At 38.1% G+C, this 27,926-nt stretch overlaps 1 protein-coding gene across 1 annotated transcript; it reads left to right on the top strand.

The window, feature by feature from the left end:
* Positions 1-139: 139 nt before the first annotated feature.
* On the top strand, positions 140-27,877 carry ttv (exostosin glycosyltransferase 1 ttv). Its single transcript, XM_019047849.2, has 8 exons — positions 140-1,300; positions 1,590-1,834; positions 15,756-15,957; positions 16,477-16,596; positions 17,854-18,108; positions 18,579-18,851; positions 19,749-19,987; positions 20,283-27,877. Exons 1-8 carry the CDS (start codon positions 614-616, stop codon positions 20,461-20,463), a joined length of 2,202 nt encoding a protein of 733 aa, XP_018903394.2. The 5' UTR covers positions 140-613; the 3' UTR covers positions 20,464-27,877.
* The last annotated feature ends 49 nt before the right edge of the window (positions 27,878-27,926 follow it).

Genomic DNA, 27,926 nt, shown 5'->3' with positions numbered 1-27,926 from the left:
GGTGGTGGGAAAGGGGGGGGGGAGAGGGTGCAATTCTGTAGCCAACCAGCGCAATGGTGCTCCCTTTTTCATTGGTCAATACTGTTGATACAAAGTGACGTCACTGAAAATTTCAAAATGGCAGAAGAACCAGCACCACGTTCTCATCTCATCAGTGATCGATGATCAGCAGCCGCAGCCGCGCGGGTCCGCGACTGTGATGTTTGCGGTCGTAATGATTATTTTCAAACAAAGTGCATGGACAAAGTCATAATTTTATCATCTCCTGTGATATTTATGTGTATAGTGCGGTGCTTAAATTGAGTATGTTTCGATCGAAATAGCCATAAAATCAAAGCCATAACCATGTTAAGTTTCCGTGTAAATAGTGAATCGCGAGCGCCGGTTTCTCTCTTTCGAAGTTGAGAAAAGTCATGGTGTACATACTAATTTTTATCACGAAAATGCAGAACTGCAAACTTCACGAAACGCCGTTTCGGACCTGATTAAGTTTTATTATCACTGCAAGTGTCCCACGAATGCATGTGTTCATGGCTCAGTCCCTCTCCCACGAATATTGTGGGAATGGAATCTAGAATTAAAAATGCCTGAGTAAATAAAAGCCTGATTAAGAATGCAAGCCAAGAAGCGATATTTATTAGTTCTTCTATCAATTGCATTTCTAGCATACTGGTCCTTTGGAGGCTACAGATTAAAAAGCGACAACTCCAGTGCTGAAATGATTAAAGAACTACCATCATATTTAGATTCATGGGCAGATCAAATTTTTGACAAAGATCTCAAACTATCTCCCTTAACCAAGAAGACGAGCGGCATGTCTTTTGTTGGTCCTCATAGTAATATTGTCAATCAAAAATGTAGGATGGAAACTTGTTTTGACTACACTAAGTGCCAGACTGATTTTAAAGTTTATGTGTACCCAACAGCTGAATCGTCGTTTGGAGAAATGGTTTTGTCTCCTAGCCCAAGTTATCAGAAGTTAATAGATGTAATTGTTGAGTCTAGATACTTTACCGCAAATCCAGGTGAAGCCTGCTTGTTTATCTTAGCAATTGATACGTTAGACCGTGATCCATTATCTCCTGATTACGTACGAAATGTGCCATCTCGCCTTCAACGTTTAAAATTGTGGAATGGCGGTAGAAACCATGTAATATTCAACCTATATTCTGGCTCCTGGCCAAATTACAATGAAGAGGACCTCGGATTCGACTCAGGAGAAGCCATTCTTGCTAAAGCCAGCATGTCTGTGTCCAGTTTTCGCCTTGGATTTGACGTCTCCATCCCGTTGTTTCCTAAAGTAAGTTAGTGAACTTTTTTCAATTAAGTTTTCAGTTTTGGCTATTCTACGACTCTTGCCGAAAGCCCTCAATAGATGCCCTCTAACAATCCATAGACTGGACCATGCATAATCAAGAGACTCGGGTACTGTGCCCCCAATGACTTATTAACTTATTAAGTCAAAATAGACTGAGCAAATCGAGTAATTGTTCACAAATATTCTTACACTAACTTAGCCGTATTTTCAATTTTTGTCCTCCTAGTCAATGATCTTATTTTTAATTATTGTCTTCTTTTTCTGTTTTTAGAAACATCCAGAAAGAGGTGGTGAACCAGGATTTGGCTCAGCAACCAATTTCCCTGTTGTGAAAAAATACTTATTAGCATTCAAAGGAAAACGGTATGTTTATGGTATAGGGTCAGAAGCAAGAAATTCTCTTTATCACCTTCACAATGAGCGTGATGTAGTAATGGTCACGACTTGTCGACACGGTCAGTCTTGGAAAGAATACAAAGATGAACGCTGCGACGCAGACAACTCAGATTATGATCGGTAAGTCCTACTCTTCAGAACTTTCCAACTGTAACCAAGTAATAATCTCTAAAACAGTATTTTGAAACTGAACGATTACCTAATTGTAAATATAAAAACCAAAAATTGTGTTTAGTATCATATGAGCACTTGTATCTTGCTCTTACACCACATTAAGTGGGTGTCTTGAAGAGCATCAACCATTTTGCGCTGAAATAAAGGCATGTAGACATCTTATCCCTGCCACCTATGATGAAAAATTCGTAAAAGTGTTGTGTAACCAACAGTTTTTCCAAAAATGTTCTATTCAAGATCAACTGTTCAACCTCCACTAGTCCATTTCCTTCCCATCCCCCTCCTATACTGTGAAGATTCAAAAAAAGTGTCTTGTCAATGGAAGTACTGCATTTGCCCCTCCTCAAAATCCATTTTTGCTAAAGTAACTCAAAGGCGCAGAAAAATGGTGTATTCTTAAGTATTCGATCAAGAATCCAAATGCGTCACTTCTGAAGCCATTTCTAATTAACATTATCCAATGTAATTAAGGGAAGCTTTAAACTTGGAAAATGTAAAAAATTACCGACCCCTTGAATTACATGAGGAAATGTTTGAGGGGATGTCAAAGTCGGATTCCTGGTGATCAAGTACCTAAAAAAACATCTTGTTCCTGCATCAATTTAGCGATATTTAATTTTTGGGTAGGGCTCTGCCCTGTCTCCCACCTTCAGGAGTTTGCATTTTGAACAGGAGTGGGCCGATCTTGGATTTCTTGCTATTGATCTGGGGTAAAATTTTTTGAACTTCAGAATTTGCTGGAATAATTTCAAAATTTTGAAGGCCTTGTCCACACGAGCGCAGTTCGCGGAACTTATTCCTCGAACTTGCTCAGTTCCCGGAACTTATTCCTTAAAACGAGGCATGCTGTCCACACGGGTTCGTCCGAACTGGAACCGGAACTTCAATAAAACTATACAATTATTGCAAAATAATAGATTATAATACGGCCGCCAAAGTAACAAAAATAAATGTCAAGACGCATATAAAGGACGTAAAAAACAAAAACAAACAATTTCACATCAAAAGAAACATATGTAGAAGCTCGGAGTACGGGGGAAGTTCCGGGTTTTGGAGGAATAAGTTTTTAGCTCAGCTAAAAACTATTGTTCCAGGAACAAGTTCCTCGAAATAAGTTCCGCGAACCGCGCTCGTGTGGACAAGGCCGAAGGAAACCCCAACCCCTAAAGTCACATTCCACCTTTTATTTCTCATGAAGGGGGGCGGGGGGGCAAACGGGTTTTGAGACCATGCAATCCGATTTCATTGGGGTCAATTGTGTAATCGTTCTACCTGTAAACCTAAAATAATGGAGAAAAAGTTTTGTAAGGGATCAACCGGGGCACTTGCGAAGAAAACGTTGATTCTGCTCCTGGCCTAGCTTGAGGCTCATGAAGAATGTATTTCTCTGAGCCTCCGTGTGTACTACTGGAGAGTTCTTCCGGTAGTTGGGCTGGGCAAGCTGGTAAGACGGCAAACCACGCTGCCTTGCTGAGGAAGAACGCCGTATGAACATTCTAGAGTTGCCAAATTTTCCTTAATAAAATGTTTATTTTTGAAGAAAGTTATGAATATTTTTCCTTGAAATTTTCAGGAACTTTAGGTGAAAGTACGAACGAAATTATCTGAAACATTGGAGCGAAAATATTTATAAGTTATCTAGAAAATCAGCGTTTTATCAAAGGAAATTTGGCAGCGCCTGAAGGTTCATACGGCGTTCTTCCTTAGGACGGCACCACGGTAAAGGGGTGCGGGTGGGAGCCTCAGGCGCGATGGAGCCGTGGCACGGGACTCGCTGCGTCTTGACTGAGTCGTAGAAGATAAATTAGAGGATTAATCAAGTAGAGACCTTCACCTATATCCGGCTCCTATAATCAAACTAGCCAGTCTCGCTATTCTTACGCCGTATTCGGCTTTTGCTTTTACCATCCTCTCTTTGTGAGAATCGTGAAGCATGGTTATAGGCCAAGCATGTGCGTTTGAGCCCGTCCCCAATATTACAGTTTACTGGACGCTATCAGAAGTGTCACACTTCAAGTGTGTCATAGGAAAGCCACGCTCCTATATTCATTCTTATTGGTAGCATTGAAAGACGTTATGTCTTCCTCGTTGAGAACTTTATATCCTGAGAGCTAATTTCTTAAGAAAACCGAAACGTTGACGGCTTTCGGAGCAAGCCATTTAAATATCGAAGTATAAGTCGGTTACTTCGGGCACAATTATTTGTACATTCATATTTGTACGAAGAAGAATGACAGTAGGGAAATTATATTATATATTGTTTTGGGTTCGGGAATAGACCTCTGAAACGCATGCAATAGTTCATTCATAAATCTTAGTTCGCAAGCGAAACATGCCGCGACAACGCTTTGATGCAACTATTCGTAATTTCTGGTTTTCCGTGTTGCAAGTACATAAAAATGAAGGCGCTTCCTTCAGGACCGGATTTACCTACTTGCCGCCCCCTTTTCATTCGTTTTGAAGCATCAATAAAAACCATCAAGTGAACGTGCCGGAGGGGTGGGGGTGCATAAGACGCGTTTACTCGTGTTGGGCACATCATTTGTGAAAGCCGTGTCAGCACTAGCAAAATTTCACGGAACTTAGCGTGAAAGTTAAGTTTCGTATACTTATCTCTATGTGGATAAGGCCTTCCATTTATAAGAAATGAACGAAAAAATTATGAAAGAATAAACATAAATGTGATTTAATCATGTTAACCTCCGCCGCCGCGACACGCTGAACGCACTGTGTTTGACGCAATGCGTGAAGTATTCATGCAGTCCTGTAGGCGCTATGTGTTTCACGCTGACCGCACTGTGTTTGATGCAATGCGTAAAGTATTCATGCAGTCTTGTAGGCGCTATGCGTTTCACGCCGACGCGACGGCTGCTGACCGCACTGCGTTTGACGCAATTCGTGAAGTATTCATGTAGTCTTGTAGGCGCTAATATGTGTTACATGCCGACCGCAGTGCCGAGGGTTTCTTCTTTTCATCTCTGAGTCTTCGTCATCATTGCTCTCGGCGCCGCGACGCTCCAGGTCAAATTGCGTGTTCGGTTTCTCCCTTAATTCGACTAATTAAAGGTGCTGTCTCTTGTATCACCGAAAGACGACAACATTAGACATTACTATAACCTCTAGAGATGAAAGATTTTGTCGCCTTTTCTAGTTTTCTGAATCCGATTTTTTTTTACCTATATTTTAAAAAATTGCAGAATTTGCCGCGCCCTAAATTTGCCGCGATGGGCCGCGGCCCATGTGGCCACCCCCTAAATCCGGCCCTGGCTTACTTAATGCGCTCACGCGAGCAGTAGCAGAGTGAAGTTTTGAACTTGTAAATTGGACCTAGTAGCGTCCGAGCACTCCGAACTATAAATTTTATCGAACGAATTCTTCGTTTTCTGCCAAGTTTCCTCCGATAAAACGTGTACCTACTTTTAAAGGAAGCCATAATTTTTTTTTTTAATTTTCAATTACCTACTTTAGATTAAATTTCGAATAAAATTGTGTGAAGAATTGAAAGACAAATATTCACAAGTTTCCCCAAAAATTCTTTTTTTATTCCAAGTTTGGACTATAGGTATCTGAATTTGAAGGTTCACAAGGCGTTTTCCTCAGGAAGGCAACGTAGGCTCCTTCTTACTCGACGAACACTTGGTGTGAAACTCAGGCATTCGACGAATTTAGCGCGTTGGAGCGCGAGTTGCGAAAAAAGGCAGAAAGGCTCATCGAGAGACTCTGAAGCAGATCTGCTCGATATCACATATTATAAGTATTGATCCCTTGCTTATCGCTTTGAAAGAAACCAAGATGTTAAGTATCGGTGCTCGTGATTCGAGTATCTCAACCAAGTGCTTCCATCGAAAGTCTCCCACTTGTCTGTTCCTGCCGAAAGTTTTCTGAACGGAATCTCTTGGAAAGTGAACATCGCTTACGGAACGGTGCCACCTCATAGCTTACGCACAGTATGTGGATATGTACAGCCCCAATCGCCCAATTTTAAGACCGAGTCATTGTAAACGCGTTCTTTTTAGACTTCGCACCTCTTCGATAATGGTTTTTACCGGCATAAATGCCCCCTTTTTCCCTCTCAAATTTTTAACTGAATTTGAATTGAATGTATTGTCATACAGCGCGTTAGAATCCCCCAAAAAACTGCAACGGTCTAGCAAGAGCAGCAAGTAAGCACCTCAGGATAAACTTAGGAACTGGGGAGAAAAATCAGGACCCACGTTCAATCAGGGTATAAAATGAGGAATTGCCTATTAGGAATTGTAAAAAATTGAACTAGAAATCGGATTTTTTCCGTTGCTTCTGTGGACCTATCAAAAATGTCTCGCACGATTAACTTTTTTGATGAAATAGAAAAAAAATTAAATGCTCTTACAATGAAAAAGTAGGAAACAGCATGATTTTTTCGAGTAAAAAAAATACTATAGTCTCTTTGATGTTTATGATCGCAACGTAAGTATGTATTTTGAATTTCATTAGTGTCTAATTAGCTCTTTTTGTGAGCAGTGAAGTTCGAATTGATCTGCTGACTGCTGAGCGGGCGTTCAGCCACTTATCGCTGAATTGTAACGATAATACATGTAGGCCAATTAACTCATACCATTAACTTCATATTAACGAAACTGCATTTGTAATGAAGAACTTTTAGCATTACAATGTTGCGCAGATCGTGCTACCTCTGTGTTCACAAAAGCATACCCATGTTTGAAATTCGAAGACGAATTTGTCGGTTATTCAATATTTTTTTTGTGAGTACTTTAGAAAACTGTTTAAATTTTGGGGTTTCATGCAAGATGAAAGATCATTGCAAGATTTTAGTGTAATTACAACGCCAAAATTTTATTTTCGACGCCGCGCCGCATGATTTGCGATGAAGCCTGAAAGAGTCCGTCGGGTTATGAACATGAAACAGGCGGTTCGGAAGATCCCCGTCAAGATGAAATTGTTTACGCTCACATTCCCTCTGCCGGTCGTAAAAAATCCGGCTCGTTTGTTTCTGGGGTGTGCACGTGTCGGTGACGTCATATCAGGAGAGTCTGCGTCAAATGAACCGGTGACCGCCGTTGCCCGGGGGAGCACTCTTTCGTGGAAATAATTGCTTGGCGTTTGCAAATCCCAGACCTCTGACCATGGAAGCCCAGACTGAAACTCATTTCAATTTTAGAACGTCTCCCGTTTCGTTTTCTTCCATCAAATTTTCAAAGCACCATTGCCGCCCTTACTTATCCACGTTTTCAGGGTGTCCCAGGACTAAGTACGAATATTGAAGGAATCGATTCTTTGGGTCAGAAAAGTACGTAACAAGTATTTTAGTAGAATTTGTCCGATATCTCGATATTTGCTCACTCCCGCTCAGTAATTATTATGAAGATTTCCCTTTAGCCGATTTCAACATAACTAGAAAAAATCGAGGAGAACTGCGAACTCCGATCTAAAATTTCACATCCAGACTCCCCATCTAAAACGTTCAGATAGGCCAATCGTATTTTGAACTGAAAGAGAAGAATGGGCCTTTAGTCAAGGTATAAAATGACAGCACAACGCTACTTGGTTTCTCTTCAAAATTTTACAAATAAAACGAATCGCACAACGGGATGTCTTAAAATCAACTCCAGAGCAAAATGTAAGTTTTTTCAAAAAACATGGGTCAAATGGCAAAACTGCAAATAACGTCATTTGTAGAATCGACCCTCTAATTGCTCTGTGTATGAATGGCTTGTCAATATCTCGTTCAGATGTTGATTTCAAAACTTCCCGTCAGGTCCGCTACATCCCATCTCGGGTCCTGGTACCACTTTTAAGGTCCGGGCTCCAAGCACGGAGGGGGGGGGGTCCGAGGGGCACCCCCCGAGAAATTTTAGAATTTATGCGACTAATCGGACGCATTTTGAAGCTTCCATAAAGAATTCTTCCATCAATTTCTGCGGAATAATTATGTTTTTTTTTTCTACTTTCAGCACAAAATACTTGCAAATTGTTGCATTCAAAACATCTGAAAAATTTTTATTTTTTTGGGGGGAGGGGGCGGCATATGATACTATTTTCAGTTCTAAGAGGGCCAGGCCCCCCTGGACTCTCCCTTCGTTTGTCCATGGGAAGGGAGTTGAGCCATGAGCCATTGAAGTCGAGGATGCCCAGACTGGAGACTCTTAGCATCTGACGACGGAAGAAAATGAAACGCAGTTACTAAAAATATCCCTCTGTACTGAAAATCTTGAAAATAGATAGAAATTTTCCACGAAGTATACTTCTTTGAAAATTTAAGAAGAATTCTACAGTGCCCCAGCGTGTTTCTGAAAATCTATTCACCTTTTGCGAAATTTTTAGGGTAAATTTTTCACCTTTTCTTACGAAACAAGGGTTGCATGTGAATTCGTAGTGGTTTTTCACGGGTAACACGGGTCCCCTGCGGGGCCCGGGCCCCGGTGCCAGGGACCCAGTATTCTCCCCTTGTGGCGGGCCTGCCTTCGTGCACGCTGGGCGTGTCGATTTCCTTTGACATTTTTGCGCTGGTGAATGCATAGCTGAAGTGCGCTCTAGCTAGAACTGTATTTAGCAAATGGATGGTTTTTCTACGAGGAATAAAATTAAACGAGTGGTACGGAATATAACAAAAGAATATGAACTATGCAAAACGGTAATCCGGGTATCGGAACTTGGCTGTTTTGAAAACGCCTTCAAATGCGGCGTGATACCTCACGCATTCCGGAGAGTTCGAATAGTTGTATCTTTGCGCCTTAGAAATGCGACGGAAGATTGGAATTGAAATAGCCTTCATGCACGCTGGGCGTGTCGATTTCCGTTAACATTTTTGCGGTGGTGAATGCATAGCTGAAGTGCGCTCCAGCTAGAACTGTATTTAGCAAATGGGTGGTTTTTACAGGAGGATTATAATTAAAGAAGTGGTTAGAAATGGAAACAAAATAATATGAACTATGCAAAACGATTATTCCGATAACGGAACTTAAAGATTTAAATGGAAATATCCTTCATGTCCCGTTGTGTGCATTGTTTTCTATTTAAGATTTTGAAAACAAAACATTTGACATTTTCTGCTACTTCAGGCCTTTTTCCAGCGGCCCATTCATGTTTTCTCCTTAAAATTATGAGAAATATCAAGTCTCAGCAGTTTTTTCTGTCAAAAATGAAGTATAGGTAGTTCGATTCGCTTCTCGTCACGGGCGGCTTGTGAAGGAAGAAGGACAGGCCGTCCGTCCTTCCTTCTTCCTTGTCAGAATGTGAAGTTTTGCGAGACGATCTTCGTGCATCTTCACGATTCAGTCGTTAAAAGTTTGAAAACCACCCGGCGTCGTCGGCGCGTGGACAAGGTATCAGTTTTCAAAAATCGAGAGCGGCAAATCATCCAGGCTTCTTCTCGCCGGGCGGCTCTCCGTGAACGTCACGTCAAACGTCTCAAATGCTAAGGGACGACTGCGCCGCACCTTTGTCAAGTTGGTGGCTTTTCTGTCGCTTCTTCAACGGTGCAGGATAACAAAGTGACCACGGACCTTTCATAGGGAAGATGGTCAGAAGTATCCGTGAATCTCGCTCGTCGTAACAAGGTTACAGATCTGTATTGTTGGCATAATTTTTGAGTTCCGCAAGCGCGTGTGAAGCAGTATGCTCTGATGAAACGACAATGAAAAGGCTACTGTATTACTCGGTAATCTACTTGCTACTTATCTGTTGATCGAGTTTCAAATAATGCAACCATTCGGCCTCCGCGGCCACACTAGGTAGTATCTTTTCACAGTGAAGGCGTTTCTTATGCGTCATCACGCTTTATTAAAGAATCATTCGCAGCAATTGCATTCACTCATGATACAACTATTCGGCCTCCGCGACCACGCTTGGTAGTATCTTTTCACAGTAAAGGCGTTTCTTATGCGTCATCACGCTTTATTAAAGAATCATTCGCAGCAATTGCATTCACTCGTGATGCAACTAATTGGCCTCCGCGACCACGCTAGGAAGTATCTTTTCACGGTGAAGGCGTTTCTCATGCATCGTCACGCTTTATCAAAGAATCATTCGCAGCAATGCAACTATTCGGCCTCCGCGGCCACACTAGGAAGTATCTTTTCACAGTGAAGGCGTTTCGTATGCGTCGTCACGGTTTATCAAGGAATTATTTGCAGCAATCTAATTTACTCATTAATTCACGCTGCTACACTGCTGATTGGGTTTTCAAATGATGCAACTATTCGGCCTCCGTGGCCACGCTAGGAAGTATATTTTCACAGTGAAGGCCTTTCTTATATGCCGTCCCTCTTCAGCAAAGCATCTGAGTCATTTAACCTACGGCGTGGATGGAATTTTCAAATGATGCAACTATTCGGCCTCCGCGGTCAGGCTAGGAAGTATCTTTTCACATTGAAGGCGTTTCTTATATGTATGTGCCGTCTTTCTTCTCCGCATCATTTGAGTCATCTCAAGCAACTGTATTTACCGCTAATCTACGCTGCTACACTGTAGATGGGGTTTTTAAATGATGCAACTATTCAACCTCCGTGCGAGGAAGTACCTTTTTGAAATTTCGACTGAAAGGGGCTTTGAAGTTTTTTTCTGTTTAAAAGAACTGAATTATACAGAAAGAAACCAAAGCGTATTTGCGGGAGAGCCGGGGAGCAACGACTTATCAGTAATTTTGCGCCCTGAAGAAATTCATTGTCGATTGGAAATAGACTTAGAATTGCGTATTTTCAACCCCGAATTTTACGGGAAGAGGAGGTAATAACTTGTAATCTCCTCTCGGTTTCATCTTGATGTGAATCGGTTCCCGCTTTGAACTTGGTCCTCGGCCGGAACTCGAACTGATTAATTCAACGGTATGAAAGATAAGTTTCATCTGGCGATGGACGATGAATGGGATCAATTATTTTGAGTAAACGTCGAGGGATTTATTCGGCAACCCCGGTTGAAAGTCGGGTAACGTGATACTGGGGGGGGGGGGGGCGGCAGGGAGGAAGGTTTAAAGGAAGGGGGGCAGGTGCTCCCTCTCGCATCCACCTCCGCACGGTGCTCGGAATCTCAATCTCGGAACGGAACCCAACGGTATCCAACACCAACATCAAGAGTCAACACCGAGACCCTCATCTCGCGTCTGGATGTCTGTTGTCTGAGCCGAGATCCTCGCGAATCACACCTCGCAGTCCTCGCACCTCGCCGTCCTCGCACCTCCCCCCGATGTGGCATCGCTCTCCCGTGTTCTTCCAGTCAGCTCCATCCAGGTTTACTCTCGTTCCGATAAATCCTCCAGCTATCGTGAAATTTCCAGCAGATGCTCAAGTGTAAATCAACCGAAGCGTTGACTACGGAAAGAGCATTTCTTCGTTGCGGTGTTTCAGAATCTCCACTGCTAATTTATATTACAGAGAGGAAACTATTGAGTGAAATTTCTGAGCTTTTTCAGTTTCAGCACTGCACAACTATGATTAAAATGCAGTAAAAGTTTCAACCAGTTCCATAAATTTGCCCCCGTTATAATGGATGAAACGTTAGCGGAGATTCCGCATCCAAGGAATGCCCTCTCTACATCCAGCACCTCAATTTGAAGCACTAGAAGAAAAGAAAGAAAAAAAACACATTGGATCTAGAGTCCAGACTCTTACAAACATCGACAAGAAAAAATACTCTTGATTCAATCAGATTTAAGCTTAAATCAAGAACCAAGCCTCTTAATTTGAGCAGATCTCATTTTGATTTAAGCATAAATCTGATTGAGTCAAGAGTATTTTTTCTTGTCAATGTTTTCAAGAGTCTGGACTCTAGATCCAAAGTGTTTTTTTTTACAGTGTGCTCGGACTGTTCTCTCACTGACAGAGGAATGAGTAGAAGTGCTTTATTAGAGGTGCCTTTCGTTCGAGTCGAATGCAAAGCGCGTCATCCTCCCGTCCGGGCCCGCCGCGGTGTTGGACGTGCGTCGCATGTCATGGGTGCCGTTCTGCCGTGCTAAGGTAAAACGCCGTACGAGCCTTCAGGCGTTGCCAAGTTTCCTTCGATAAAACACGAATTTCCTGATAAACTTGTCAATATTTTCCTCCCGATTTTTCTGATAATTTTGCTCGCAATTTCACCGAGTGTTCCCGAAAATTTCAAGGAAAAATATCCATAACTTTCCTGAAAAATGAATATTTAATCGAAGGAAATTTGGCAGCTCTTGAATGTTGATACGGCGTTCTTCCTTAGCACGGCAGCTTCGACCGTTGGCGTCCGGAGACCTCGCCGTCCTCGCACTGCATCGCGACAAGTCACAGTCGCACCATGAGCCCATCAGCGAGGCCAAGAAGGGCGCACGCCGCGCGCCGTCTCAAAGATGAGCAGTGAATCGGTACCCCCGGATGTGGTTATTCCTGGTTATTTATTTGCAGCACCCCCCTCCCCCCTCTGTCACCCATTTCGCATTCTCCATCTTCTCGTGGCCGTGGGTTGTGGGCTGGTTCTTCAAGCTCATTTCACTCGGGATGCTCGAATACTTCAATAATCGAATATTCGATATTCGAAATATCGTCACCGAGATAATCGCGTCACAATCGAATGTTGGTGAAAGTATTCGAATATTCGGTTGTTATTCGATTAATATTCGAAAAAGGTAAAACTGCGATTTTTTATTACTTTCCTTCCTACAGTTCGAAATCATGGGGTTAAAGATTTCCCTTCTAGACCTACAGACTATTCAGTACAGACCCACATGCCTTGGAGTCCAAGTTACCACCAGTATGGTTCGAAAAAAGTCCGTCGTGTAGAAATATTTTTCTAGAAGTGCGAAAAATAAAGCCCTGTGCAAGCTTTGTTCCACCACCCTGTTATATTCGCGGAAACCCGTTACAAGAAAGTAAAAAAATCGGAGCAATAATCGGAAAGATTCGAATATTCGCTTCGAAGTATTCGAAATTGCAAGATTCGATTTTGGATGCGTTTTTTTGATTATTAAGTCCATGCTTCTCGAGATTTTTCTCGGACAGCGCCCCCCCCCCCCCTTTTCAAGCAGACACTGGGGAAAAAAAGCCTCTTGGGTCCTGAGCCCAGACCCTGTGACAAGAAAAAATACTCTTGATTCAGTAGGATTTTTGTTTGAATGGAGAGCCAAGCCTCTTATTTTAAGCAGATTTTCATTTTCTTTTTCAAGTCAAAATTCGATTAAATCAAGAGTGTTTTTCTTGTCAAATTTCTCAAGATTTTGGACTCAGGGTCCGAAAGACTTCTTTTTTTTATCAGTGGACGAAATGAGTCTTTACAATTTTTGGAAGAGCCGAGTTGGACAGAGTAGGTCAAGTCCATTTGAATTCATCTAGATCTATCGATGTCCATTGAGACTTCGGATAGATTATTCAGATGGATTTCATTAGATAAGACCCAGTTTTGCTTCCTTGCGAGAGTCGCCATTACACCAAAAAAAGGAACGATAAATTTTACCAGAATTATGGCAAGTTCTATCATAATTTTACTTAATATTTGACACAGTGGTACTTTTAGGTAAAGATAACCAGACATCCGGTAGCGTTTATCTTACCCTTTGTGAATACGATCAGAGTCACGGTATTTGCTACCATAGAGCCCGATTGGACGGCAAAGCAGTGAGGAGGCATAGCCCCCGCGCCCCCTAGTTATTCCTATCAGAAGTCTGTGTCACATGTCACACACTGGAAAAAAAAAACACATTAGATCTAGAGTCCAGACTCTTGAAAACATCCACAAGAAAAAGGACTCTTGATTCAATCAGATTTAAGCTTAAATCAAGAACCAAGCCTCTTAATTTGAGCGGATTCCCTTTTGATTTAAGCTTAAATCTGCTTGAATCAAGAGTCCTTTTTCTTGTCGATGTTTTCAAGAGTCTGGACTCTAGTTCCAATGTGTGTTTTTTTTTTCTAGTACATCGCTGACCGCACCGTAACGCACCGTGCTTGATTCTTCCAGCCGCACATTACCAGGATTCCATCCATACGCCGAGGGCCGTGGCCTTCCGCAGCCCCACAGTGGCAGCCCAGAGGGTATTCACTGATCAGCTTAGTAATGTAATATTAATGAAAAAGGATGATTTCACTTGAAGAAAAGTGGAATATTCAATAAACTTTGTTATCTGAGCGGGGCTAACTTTATAAGCAAGTTACGCATAATAGATAATTGCCTCATATTGAGTGGAAAAGAGCCGTCGTAAAATGATGTTGCCCGACGTTATCAATTATTTGATCGCTTTTTCTAGAGATACGATGGAACTAGTTCGTGCATGACTCGATGTATTTATTGATAATGGGTTAGAAAAATATCGCTTTAATTACCCTTTTAGATATGAGCATTGAGTCAGCCCCCGAGTCGGATTCTGGAAATGTATCAAACTGATAAATTTATCTCTTCATGATGAGTCATTTTCGTGTATTTTTTGAAGAATATTTTTTTTATTCTTGCTGAGGGTTGAAAGGCAACGCAAAAATTCGTCGGTGGAAGTAGGAAACTACTAACCTCGACTAGAATATTTCATATTTTTCACTTCTGTTTCATTTTTTAAATTTTTATTTTATTAAGAGAAAACGAAAAACAAAGAAACGAAAACCCCCAAAATAATTGTCTGACAAAATTGTTTTTGATTTTATGCAAAATATCCATCACTCAACGTGGAAAAATCACAGAATTTTGAAGATAGGACGCCACCAAATAGTTTTCTGTTCTAAATTTGAAATATGCTAAAAGGGTGTCTAGCATCAGGAAAAACCGGAGAAACCGGAAAATATCAGGAAAATCGGAAAAATCGGACGTTTTATCAGGAATTTTTCTTACGCGAATCTCCTCAGCGGAGAAAGTCTTACTGCTTTTTGCCTACCGTGCCAGGAGTCGAGAAAAATCAGGATAATATCAGGAATTTTCAAAATGAAAAAATCAGGAATTTTTTATAAAATATCAGGAAAAATTAGGAAAATATCAGGATTTTTTAAGATTAAAAAGTACTAGACACCCTGGATAAGATTCAAACCAAGAGCCGTGGACTTTTTTTTCACCGTCAAACATTCCCTGTCACGTCTATATCGCGGAGTAAAAAAAAAAAAAGTATCAATAACATCTCATCATCTCACGACTGTGTGTACCGTAGATTATAATTTTATTTCACCACCCTTAATAAGTGGCCTAATACAATTTGACGTTTCTGAACAGCCCGAGTCGGAATGATTGTGATAAGTTGCGATTCGATTGATTGGAAAAACTCGCGATGAAAGCGGGTGAAATCCGCGATGATGATCCTAGCGATTTTCTTGTGATAAGTAAATCGCATATAATCGCAAATTCTTCATTAGGAAGTGCTACCTGGGAGTACTTAAATTTTTACCAGCTCTACGAAGATTGAGCGTTTCAAGCTAAAAATTTCACCGATTTTCCCTCTGATTACTTATAAAAATCAGCAAAATTTTGCACATATGCACAATTTTATTTCTGTAACTGGTGGAATTATTTGAGCTAATATTTTAAGCTTCGTCTGAGAAACGACAAAATGAGGTTGTAGTGTGCAAGCATGTTGATGTAAACTCAACGTGGAAGTTGCTGTGTTGGGGACGATGATGGAGTGAATATTTTATCATGTGCAACCGCTGCTGCTCACAATCAGCGCCGCTATCTTTGTGACGAATATCCCTCTTTTCACCGGAAAATCCATACTCCGCGACTTCCTTTTTCCGTTGAGATAAACGGATATTTTTTTAACGATATGCGCGCAACCCTTTCAGCGTTGCTGCTAAAAACTACGATGAAGCTGGAATCCATTTCAAGGCGCGCTAAACTGCAACCATGAGTATTGGAAATTCGTGTTTATTCACAATTGTAACTACTCGTAAGCTAAACATTTTTCGCTTACCTACTCTTATGATTATGATTATGATTGTTTCAGATACGACTACGAGGTCCTTCTGCTCAACTCAACGTTTTGTCTCGTGCCACGTGGGCGCCGTTTGGGCTCTTTCAGGTTTCTAGAGGTTCTTCAAGCTGGCTGTATACCGGTACTTTTATCCAATGGCTGGGTCCTACCATTTGATGAAGTTATCGACTGGAATAAAGCTGTTGTTTTGGCTGATGAGAGGTTGCTCTTACAAGTACGTTTTTCATGAAGAGCTATTTACGTGTATTTTAGCATCAAATTTTTTGCACCGTATGCAGTGTTTTTGTATCAAAACTAATGAACCCATAAATGGACGTATTTAATCAAAAGGAACTTTATCCATTCTAACTTGATCCCTGAGATCTATGAGGATGCATGCATGGCAAAGCTCATGTCAAATGAATATAGTTCCTTTTGATTTAAATGCGTCCAAATGAGGGCCTTTGAACTTGAACTTGACGTCCTTAATTTTAATATGCTACAATGCATTTTGCAATAGTTGCGTGTACATCATGTTAATTTACACTAACAATGCCTCAAAAAATTTCCTTATTGGTAGGAAAACCTCACTAATCAGATGGTGGGTAAAATATCAGAACTCCTCCATTTGAATAGGAGGTTTGCCGATAGCATTCAGTTTTTATTTCAGCTCTTAGTCACTTTGTAAGCAAAATCAGTTATCTTTAAAGCTCTGTTTAAATATCTCATAGTCTGTTTATTTTTTTATTTTTAGGTTCCAGAACTGGTTCATTCAATACCACCCACGAAGATATTTGCCTTGCGTCAACAAACACAGATTCTTTGGGAAAGATACTTTTCCTCCATAGAAAAAATCGTTTTTACAACATTAGAGGTACTTATACTTACCTAAGTCCAACAGTTGGCATGTCTTAAAGATAATGAAGAGCTAGCTTTCCTTTGTGAGATTCTTTTTCTCCAGCTGGTGCTCCGTATCGGAATTAAAGGAATCTATGTGGAAGCCATAAAGAAAGTGATTATGCCTTGAATGTTTTTTCATCCTCTGTTACATCAAGGAGTTAATCCTAAAACTAAAACACCATTCCACTGTATGATATCATTCACGCAAGTAAAATGAAACTTTGGATAGGAGAGGATATCTTTGCGAAAGAATCTTGGTCGAGGGTAGGTGAGAAGGGTGAAGAGCTGTACCTTTTTTAAATGCCATTTTTCTCGAATTGATTAACTTTTTCGGTGAAAAATTGGTGTTACAGTTACTTAAAACCCATGAGCATGATTCGTGATGATAATCCAATACTTAGAGCCAACACTGACTATTGAGGACATTTTTTTTTAAAAAAAAAAAATTAGTGCTTTTGAGGCTATCTGCCTCATCAGAATAGGCTGCAAATTAATGAAATTAGTTGGACTTACATTTTTTGGGAGAAACCCGTTTTGTTGAAATTAGAAACTGAAAAATCTCTTTTTTGAAGTCCCCCACTTGGTCGCCATTTTTAGAGAAACCTGGCCGACTTATTATAAATAGTGATGGCCTTATAATAGCAGCGGATTACATAACTCACTCACACATTATTGCTGGAAATTAAAAGTTTTGCAGCTAAGTATAGAAGGCCATGAAATAAATTTAATTTAAAGTATTTCTTTCGCGGAAAGCAGCCTCTTGCTCCAAAAATCGAAATTGCTCTGCCATCTTGAACATTTTGCCCCAATATGTTTGAAAAAAAACTCCTGTTGTTGATGAAATTTAGCATTCTCATCACAACTTTTTGTTACCAATAGAACGCTTTTTCGACAAAAGCGAGAAGAAGTGGTTCATTTCTTTGTGTGGCCACTTATCCCAACCACTCTAATTGTTGAACCTCCCCAAATACCTTGTGACAGGACGAAATCCTTCATTGCAAAGAGATCACAAGAGCTCTGATCATATTTTGAAGAAAATGGAAGTACTTGCTTTTTTATTAAGCAAGTTTCGTAATTACCTCTTTTCAGAATAGCGAAATAGAGGGAGGGAGGAAGGAATAACACTGCCAAGTTTTTTTCTCTCTTTTGCTTTTTTCAATATGGAGTCTCTAAACGTTTTTCTGCATCATTCAAACCGCATGTTGAAGCTTTTTTATTTCTTCTATTCCAGATTATCCGTGAAAGAATTCCAGGTCAACGAGCTCGAGAAGGTTTAATATGGAACACTGCGCCAGGAGCACTGGTTATTCAACCAACTTTTTCAGATGCCCTCTCCTCGTTTCCATTCTACCTTCATTACATAAATATTGGTTTTGAAAAGCGGTTTACAGCTGTCATCTATTCACAACTTTCATCCCTGCTTACACCCACCACTCCCTTATATCGGCTGATAAAGAATGTTGCTCATAGCAAATATGTGGCCAGAGTAAGTTGAAACTTAACAAATCCATTTCCAATTTTATTTGTGTCAGGTTCAGAAAGAGGACGTTTCAGCCCAAGAGAAGGATCATATTGCCCTGACTCGGAAGTAACTTTCAGTTTAAAGTAAATGTTGTATCAAACTAAAAGTCTCTGTATTTGCAGAATATTTTTAGTGGGGGTTGATAGTGCTATGAAAACGTTTCCATTATTCTTAATACTAATTGTATAATGTTACTGATAGGAAAAACAGTTGAGAAATGTCCGTTGTTTCATAAAATTTAACAGCAAATGTGTCATTGCTGAATATATCAATACTATAAAATTTAATAACTGATTGATCGGTAAAATTAATTGTCCCAGTATGTATTGATTTTAGTAGTCACTCACACATCATTGCCTCACAACTGCAGTGCAACTGAAAGATGCCTCCATATAAAATTATTTATTCACAGTCTGTGTGTGTTTTTTTTCTAGGTGGTAATTGTTTGGTGCAGTGAAAAACCACCTCCAACTTACACGCGATGGCCAACCCTCCCATCTCATGTGCCTTTATCAATAGTCCATGAAGTTTCAATTTCTCACAGGTTCCGTCCTTTAGAATTAGTCACAACACCAGCTGTTTTATCTCTAGATGATGATGCCATTCTTCTGACAGAAGAAGTAGATTTTGCTTTCAACGTTTGGCTTAGTTTTCCCGACCGTATCGTTGGATATCCAGCCAGATCTCACTATTGGGATGATACCAAGGTATTTATCTAACTTCGTGCTCTCCATTTGAATGCAACACCTTAAAAAATCAAAGGATCACAAGTTATTCAATCATTAAATTGTTAAAAACTTAAAATCAACTAAACTACTTAAAATCAACCTATCATTGATTAAAAATAGTTCAATTCACATTAGATCACCAACTTCCAACTTTTCACTTGTGAAAAAACCAAAATTAACATTGAAAACGAACTCGAATTTTCCGGGAATAACTAATACTTAATTCAGCAAAAATCTCCATCCTTTGACACATGGCAACTCTAAATTTTTCAATACAATGTTTGAATTTTGCCTTTCTGAATTATTTTATTTCTAAGCGTACTGAAATTTGTTCAGTGCTCGATTTGACTTAAATAGTCTCAGAATTGGCAAGTAGGAAGTGTGAATCAAAATTAATAATGCTAATTTCTCATTTAGGTGTTGAATTGGAAATTTTTGAAGTGTTCACTGTAATTCACATGAAATTTTGATACTAAGACGCACTTTGTGGTATTCAGTTTCTTACCCTTACTGAAAAAGAATCTTCCTAAAGTTACTTGTTCATTTTTTTCGGTATGTACGTATATATTTCAGCCGCTAAATTTTCACACTGTAGGACATGCTGCAACTCCCAATCGCCAGCAAAGCCTATCCTCCCACAGGTAGTGTAGAGAGCGAAAACACAAAGATACCTTTACAGTAAACGTTTCCGGCACAGATAGACATGATTTTTGGACCTCATGGATTTGCGTCCCCACATTGTAATTTTTAACAAAAAAATGTTTTCACTGACTGTCAGGCATATCTGATACTGTCTTGGTAGTGTTTTATAAACTTATCAAGATCCGTTGGAAACAGAACATTTTAGGAATAACGTCTTTCTGACCTCTGTTGCAGGCAAGCTGGGGATATACCTCAAAGTGGACTAATGACTATTCTATCATTTTAACGGGTGCTGCTTTTTATCATCGTTATTACCATTTCCTTTACTCAGAATGGTTGAGTCCACTCCTTTTGAAGACTGTCGAGCAATCAGCAAACTGCGAAGATATTCTCATTAATTTTCTAGTCAGTCATGTCACTCGCAGACCTCCAATTAAAGTTACTCAAAGGAAGCATTACAAGGATCAACCAAGGTAAGACATTTATTACAGCTCTCTTTGAAGTATTTATTATTTTGCTCTTGGAGGGATTTTACTTGACCAAAATTATATTTTCTATTATCAGTTGCAATTTCTGAAACAGCATTAATGAAATTAAAATTGCAAATTTTTTCTACATAATCATCAGATATAAGCTAAATTCTTCACATTTAATCCATATTTTTAGCGTATATCCTCTTGTAAGCTTTAGAAAGAGCAATAAGGTTAGTTTTTTCATCAAAACTCACTAAATTTGGTCTTAAAATTGATTTTTCTTCTCCTTTTGTAGATCCCCGTGGAATGATCCTGATCATTTTCTTCAGCGGCAAACCTGCTTAAATACTTTTGCTGCTGTTTTTGGTTACATGCCTTTGGTACGTTCTAACATGCGTTTTGATCCAGTGCTCTTCAAAGATCCTGTATCAAATCTGCGGAAAAAGTATCGTCAGATTGAGAGGGTTGGTAGTTAGCACTAAGGCACTGTGAGCCACATAAACAGTGTCAATGCATCATGGCAATGAATCTGTTTACTAAATATTATAATTTATTTACAAAACAGTGTCCATGCATCTTGTCAATGCATCTGTTCTCTTAATTACATGGCTTGTCAAGAATTTAAGCAAACATCTCTACTTGGGACTTCGCATTGCATTCTTGGATTAAAGTAAAATACTGTAAAGCGGTGATATTATGTGGAAGAGAACAGCAAACTCCAAAATGAACCAACAATAGCCTCTGTAAGTAACTGTGGTCATAGTGTGTATACTGTGATCTTGGTTACCTGTAATTCTACCTACTTCATCCTACCAAACTCTTATCGTCACCATCTGGCCGAAGTATCTCAAGCGCAATTTATGTTCAGATGCTATGTTGCTGGAAATCTTAAAACCATTTTAATATTCTCTTTAAAAATTCTGCACATACTTTTATGTAAACTCGAGTGTTTAGTTTAATCTTAATGACAAAAGAAATAGCAAGCAAAATTTCAAGTGACACTGTTTATTAGTTTTTCCTAAACAAATTGGACAAGTTTTGAGACGTTTGGCAATATTCAACCAAAGCAAATACGGTACTTGTGATACTTTGGTGAGGAGGAGTCAAATGAAATACTTGATTGGGTTCAACAGAAATAATGATAGGGAGAGAGTAGACAGCATTACAAAAACCAATACCCAGAATAAGTAGTCCAAATGAATAGAACTCTCAATTCTTTCTTCTCTAACCTGTTTGATAGACCCTCACGGCTTAAATGTTTTGGACTCTATTTGCAAAGGGTCTATAAAATAGACACTTCAATTTTCTATCTACGTATTATTACTGTCCACTCGTACTTCCATATTGCTGTGATATTTCAACTTTTACGCATCATTTTTAGCCTCTATCCGTTCTGGCTAGTTTTTAGTTTTATCTCCCAGGTATTGATCGTTGTCTTAAACTTGAATTCCTCATTGCCAAGTTGCTTGACAATTTTTACCATATGACTTGTGCTATTTAATTCCATTAGTCACCAAATTTCATTTTATTTTTATTTTAATCAAAGACTGATACATTTATCAATAATTTTACCTCATTAATTCATGCCATAATATGTAGTTATTTCTTTTTAGTGATATTTATCGATTTTCTTTCTTATTGTAATAATAAGATAATGGGAAACTTTAGCTTAACTGATTCTGAGGAAGACTAAAGTAAATTTTAGCAACTCTCACTATCAGCTGAACTCACTTTTCCCTTGCTCTACTGTACACCTAAGTTAAGTTGTGGAATAATTGACGGTACCTTCTCCCAGTCGCCAGCATAATTTAGATTCTAAGTTACATGTGATTGTCTATAGAAAGAGGTCCCTTTTCTTAAATAGAGCCTGTTTACTAAATTGTAATATTGGTTTGCATTCCTGGGCGAAAATGAAGAAGAATACCGACAACTCTTACCATAGTGTTTTCTGTCTTAACCTCAAATTTTAAGTCTTCATCCTAGTTTGAGAAAAATGGCTCTCCTGAAAAATGTGGCTGTGCACACTGAGGTCTCATTCTGGTCTCATACACGGTCACATATACCTATACTTACATCTCTCTTTTTTTATAATTTTTTTCTGTAGAATTGACACTTTTTATATGAATGCAAGGGTCATAACAAGAAGGAAAATTAAAACGTTTCAATGTTTTTTGTTACTCTCATGCAGTAGACAATTTTTTTCTTATTTCGTAAACTCCTGTGCAAAATTGGAACTGATCGAAACCATCAAATTTTTTCCATCTGAGAAAGCATTGTTTAAGAAGTTACCTGTAGTTTAACCATCTATCACCTCTTGAAATTTGCATCATGATAGATAATTATCATCGCACATCCTCAACAGAATTATGGCTCCAGCTAGAAAAATGTACATAATTGCTTTAAAAAAGGAGAAACATCTGGCAAATCAACCTATTCGAAACAGAAATTTGAAGGAGGGAAGGGGACTTAACGCCCCAATAAAACTAAACAAAGCCATTCTGATCTTTTCTATCACACTTGTTGTGATCCTCCTTTTCTCTATGAATAGATTACGTTTTTTACTGTACAGAGGCACCAAGTTGGACTACTGTTAAAAAAAAATCTCATTTATGTCAAAAATTCTTTTGACCCCTAGACTCTAGCATAAGGTGCTATGTATGAAAAGTGTATTTCCTTCGGAAAATACACTATAAATTACGCTTCAGACAAAATCGTAACTTATTTCATGGAAGAATAGCTGCTGAAGTTGGATAAAAATTTTTTGAAAATCCGAAAAAATTCAATTTTATACATTAGTTAAAAATCAAGAGAAGAAGCAATTTGAAAAGAAAGAAACGCTTCGTAAGATGATTTGTGATGACGGACCTAATTTTTTGAAGTTAATATAAAATTATGATCTTCAAAATCTGTGACCTCTGATGTCCATCAATAATTTTTTGATGTTGATGACACTTCACATTTTCAAATTAAACACATCAATTTCAATCAAATTTATTAGATTTAACTTGGGGATATTAAAATTTGAGAAACTTAAAGATTACAGACTTAAAATTAAAAGATTTTTAGATGAAGCATTAAAAACTGAAGAAAAGTAAAGGAAAGAGATAAAATTTGAAAATTTAATTTAAAAAAATGTAAAATTTACGAAAGAGTGTACAGAGAATTGAAAATTTGGGAAAAGGCTGATTTCGTGTTAAGTGGCAAAGTGGATAAGATTAAAATCTGCTCTAGCTGAAACTTCTCTTGGTTTATAGACAAGAGATTTCATTGTATACGCAAACAAGAAAGGTCTGCTCCACAAATTTCACTATTCACTAACTGCAGAAAAACAACCGAAGTCAAAGCAGCACCAAATAGCTCAGTAGCATTCAAATTATCTCTCTGACTGAAGTATCCATTTATTTAGGAGTTTTGAAATTTTGAAAAGTGAGCATTGGTTTTATCATTTTTCCCCCATTTTTTGTTATTAGGCTGTAAATTTCACAGAACGCAATATTAAAACTTTGTACAAATATTATTCTCATTCATCCTATACAAATGCTAGTGCATTTAGAAATTTATGCCAAGAAATTAATTTTTTGGGGAAAAGCTGAATGTAAAATCTCTTAAATTTTTATAATAGTCTAGTTAGTTTTCCTCTTTAAGGAGAAGTTTCAATTAAATTCTCAACAGGTTGATGAAAATTCAGTATGTTGGAAAGATGTTTATTCCCATGGGGTCAATGGAGTTTGTATTATTTTTTATTCCACTTCATGTATTTAATCTCCACTTTTCTTTAATGTGCTTTATCTGTCAAAAGTAATCTCCCATAAAGCTTGAAGTCTTTTATGCTTGCTCAAGTTCACAAGCAACTTGTAGAATTCGACACTAACATTTTTTTTTTTATTTTTATCTAGGCAAGTACAAAAAATTAGGCATAATGAATGAGTAAGTTGCATCATTTGCAAACCCTGAAATTGAACCATTTGCTGCACAGGAAACTCATTTTTTATGGGCTAGTCTTAAGTACAAATCAGCTTTTCCATTAATTTTGTTTATGTCTAATAAGTGCTTTAGGTTTTTTTTTTTATTTATTATTACTATTATTTTTTTTTTTTTCTTTACTTGATTTTAGTGAAAAATGTTATGACTTTCTCGTTAGAAAACAGTGCATTTTTGCTTGTGATATTATTTTAAATCTCGAGCTCATAGCAAAGGATAAAATAGCAGCCTTGAATTACAGGTCCAGGCTGGAGCTGCATTAGTTCTCAATGTTTTGATAAAACGGGGGAGGGCAAGAAAAAAATCAGTACTTTTACATGGAGTCAAGGATATCTCTGACAGATTGGGAGTTCAAGAATTTTTAATAATATGTATAATTTTCAAAATGCTATGAATTGCTGGGAATTCTGTCCTTCTCAATTAATTAAGTTTTTAAAGTTAATTACCTTATAATGAAGAGTTCGGATACCTTTCAGGACGATTTCCGAGGACAAGAAAGTGCAAATTTATTAATTTTTAGCATGATTGCTCCAAATCCATGCCCAATTCCTCGTTCATGTGATTTATGATTCATAATTCCTTTAAAAAAACTGATGAAGTCTTTTTGCTAATACTTAACCGTATATTTCCTTGAAATGCCTCTACAAGCAAAGTTTTTTTTTTTTTTTTTTTTTCGTTTCTGGCTCCTGAACTTTGATTGTTTCTCCTTGAGATTTTGTCGTCTTGCAATATATTTTTATACAATCAATAGCTAAGCACTATTTCTTAATTGTTTTTATTCGTTTTTTATTTTCATTTTTTACTGGAATCATTTGTCCTACAGTTCAGTAAAACTGATTTCTGCTTTGCCATTCATAATACTCATCTGATCAGATGAATTTTTCTGTATCAGCTTTAGTATTTATAGTGACCCTGGTATTTTAAGGTGCTGCTTAAATTACATTGATTGAGGAAGTTTTCATGATTCCATTTATTCACAAACAAAACAAATCAAACTGCACCCACGGAGTTGAGTAAAAATTTCAATTAATCAAAAAGTTTTTCCTGTCGGCTTTCACATACTTTTAGCATTATACATAGATTTGTCAGTTGATAAAAGAAAATGTTCTTTTAAAATTGAGATACAATACAATTTTTACTTTATCTTGGTGGTCCAAAAGACACCATGCAAGAATAAAAAAACAAAAATGGGGTTATAATTGTTTTTGCCATGAATCTCGTCTAATTGCCAAGTGATTGTCTCTAATTGTTTGTCTCCGTCAAAAAAACTTTTCTCACCGCCTGCAGTCATTGATGATTCTTGTTTTATCCTCTACTGAAGATGTCCTTCAGTTTTTCGGCTCTCTCCAGTATCTGTTGGTTTTTTTAGCCTAACATAACGTTGTTCTGTATTTTTAAACAAAATCTTTTTGTATTAAATTCGCTCAAAAATTATGACATTCTTTGTGACTGACTAACTGCTTTGTTACGCATGAATTTACACTAAGTATAATTGTTCAGGATTCAAATAATTTATCCTCCTAGAGGTTTTGAATTAGGCTTAGCCCCTCTCTATTTTATTGTATTGTGTAAATATTAGAATTTTTATCATACAAGTGTATGTCAATTAAGTTTCATATGAAGCCCTCACAGGGTGTCTACTGTACAGAGAAAGCACGGATTTTACAAGGTAGGTATGGGAGTGCAAAAAATGTACGAAACTTCCATGTAAAGGTACGAATGCACTGTCTTTTCGTGATGAACTTTAAAAAAAGTCTTCGGGGTATGCTATTTCATCACTGTCCACTTAATCAAGTGCCCCTTTTTTTCATCATTCCTACATTCCACTCTCCAAATTAGGATTTCTCAGAATTTCCTTTTTTTGTGCTTACAGCTGAAATTAAGGTGGCTTCTCTTAATTGAGTGTCAAGGCTCTCATTGTGTTTTCGTTTCTAAATATTGAAGATCATTGGGAGCACTAAGAAAGCCATTGATTCAAAAAATTTGAAAAATGCATCCATTCAGGTGTCTGGGAACAAAAGTCTGTCCTTTGAAAAGTTCAATATGCATTTAAGGTAAGAAAGTGAAAGGAAAGGGTAGTAAAAAGGCAAAGATTTTTAGAAACGCTCTAAAAAATTAGTGCTGAGGGAAGTAAAAAAAAAAGCACGGAAAAGGTAATGAAAAAGCAATGAATCAAAATGATGAAATATCAGTAGACACCCTGCTCACTCTTCATTTGTTAGATGAAAAATTCAAAATGTAAATATGTCTTTCCGATTTCCTGAACTACATAGTATACAATGTATGTTGCCAATGGTCATCAAAGCCATAGGTCTAGTCTGTACTACTTACTGGCAAAGATTCATAATGGATTGACATTGTGCAGACATTAATTTTTAGACATCAAAACTCCTAATGTAAGTTTTCTCATGTTTTTACAGGTTTTTTTGTTTTGTTTTTTTGTCATTTTTCTGACATAGTTTTCTGCTTGGTACGCCGAATCTAACTATGTAAATGATGAACATTATTATTTTATCTGTATTCCCGACTGAACAAAATCCTGTTACAAAAACTGATGTCAATGGTTGAAATCATCCAGCATAAAAAGTTAGATAAATGTTCATGGATTGTTTCCTTGTTCAATAATGTACAGCACTATGTTAAAAATGTGCATACTTTTTTTTACTGAGGGGAAACAAATTGAACTGAAAAAGTTTTGTTCTCAAAAACAAAGGTGCCAATCTTTAATGTTAATATTTCTAGTACATTTAAATTTATTCTTTTTGGGTAGGAGTCGTTCTGTCATCTCTCTATACCAATCGTTTATTTTTTATTAATTCAGCCTAACTGAAAAGTTGCTTTTGTCTTTTCTTAGCAAGTATAAAAAGGACTTAGTCGAAAAAGAGGGCACATCTTTTTCATTCCTTTTCACCTAATGCTAAAGGTATTCATGAACAAAATCCCAATGAATTCTCAAATAATGCTATTAAGCCAAGTTTTATTCCTTACTGCTCTGCGGTCTCTCAGAAAGAAAGGCAGTTAAGAATGATCTTTTACGCATTGTCATATAAATAATCCCTGACTGTCCTTAACCTGAAAGATTTTCAGAAGTTTTTTAGAGAGGGGGGGGGGGGATGGGGAGAAAGCACACATTAAGCTGAGCTCTTGGTATACAATGAAAACAATTTCCACAATGGTAGGTTTCCAAGTCCTCCTCTGCTAATTTAACTTAAACGCACTTGCTATGAGTCTGCTTGAGTATTTATGCGCCCGTTGCCTGCACAAACTAGCGGCTTCAAAGAGGTTCATCGATGGATTTGTCGAAAGTTGCCTTTTGAAGACTGTTGGCCTGATGACTATGGAAGGTATTGATGGGTTGGGGACGGGTCATAGATCAGATCTTGAGATTCTTAAGAAATTTTCTGCAGAAATGGCTGAGAAATGAAAGGATTAATGCCAGTGTGAGAGCCCCAGTTCATGCGTGGAATGGTCACTTTATTTACATCAAAAACTGATGCTTCGACATCAGGCAAGAGTGACAGAAAGAGGCTGCTAGACTTCCCCTGGACTCGAGACTGTTCTCATAGTATCCCACTTGTATGGCTTCAGAGTTCGCAGTTCCATGGTGATGAATTTTTTGATGTTACATATTTTTGTAATTGCTTTTTGTCCATTTCAGGCAGTTTTTTATAAAGTATCACCAGTACTTTTCCCTCCATTGTGTACTTTTCTCATCACATATCACCTAACATAAAAGCAAGTGCACCGTCCTACTTCTCTATCATTTGTCTCTTTACTTTTTTATGCTGAATCAATGAGACTCAACAATTTCGATTTTTGCCATTGTTTTATTTTATATTATTTGTTTATCACTTCCTGTTAGTGGTTGTTATTTTTATTTGAAAACAATAAACATGCCAGTAAAACCAATTTTTACAGTACTTTCATCTCCATTATCTGAACCTGAACTGACACTTCT

This window comes from Bemisia tabaci, chromosome 1 (genome assembly GCF_918797505.1).
Source record: "Bemisia tabaci chromosome 1, PGI_BMITA_v3".
NCBI classification, from domain to species: domain Eukaryota; kingdom Metazoa; phylum Arthropoda; class Insecta; order Hemiptera; family Aleyrodidae; genus Bemisia; species Bemisia tabaci.
The sequence above is the reverse complement of the archived record's forward strand: the minus strand, read 5'-3'. Positions and strand labels throughout refer to the sequence as shown.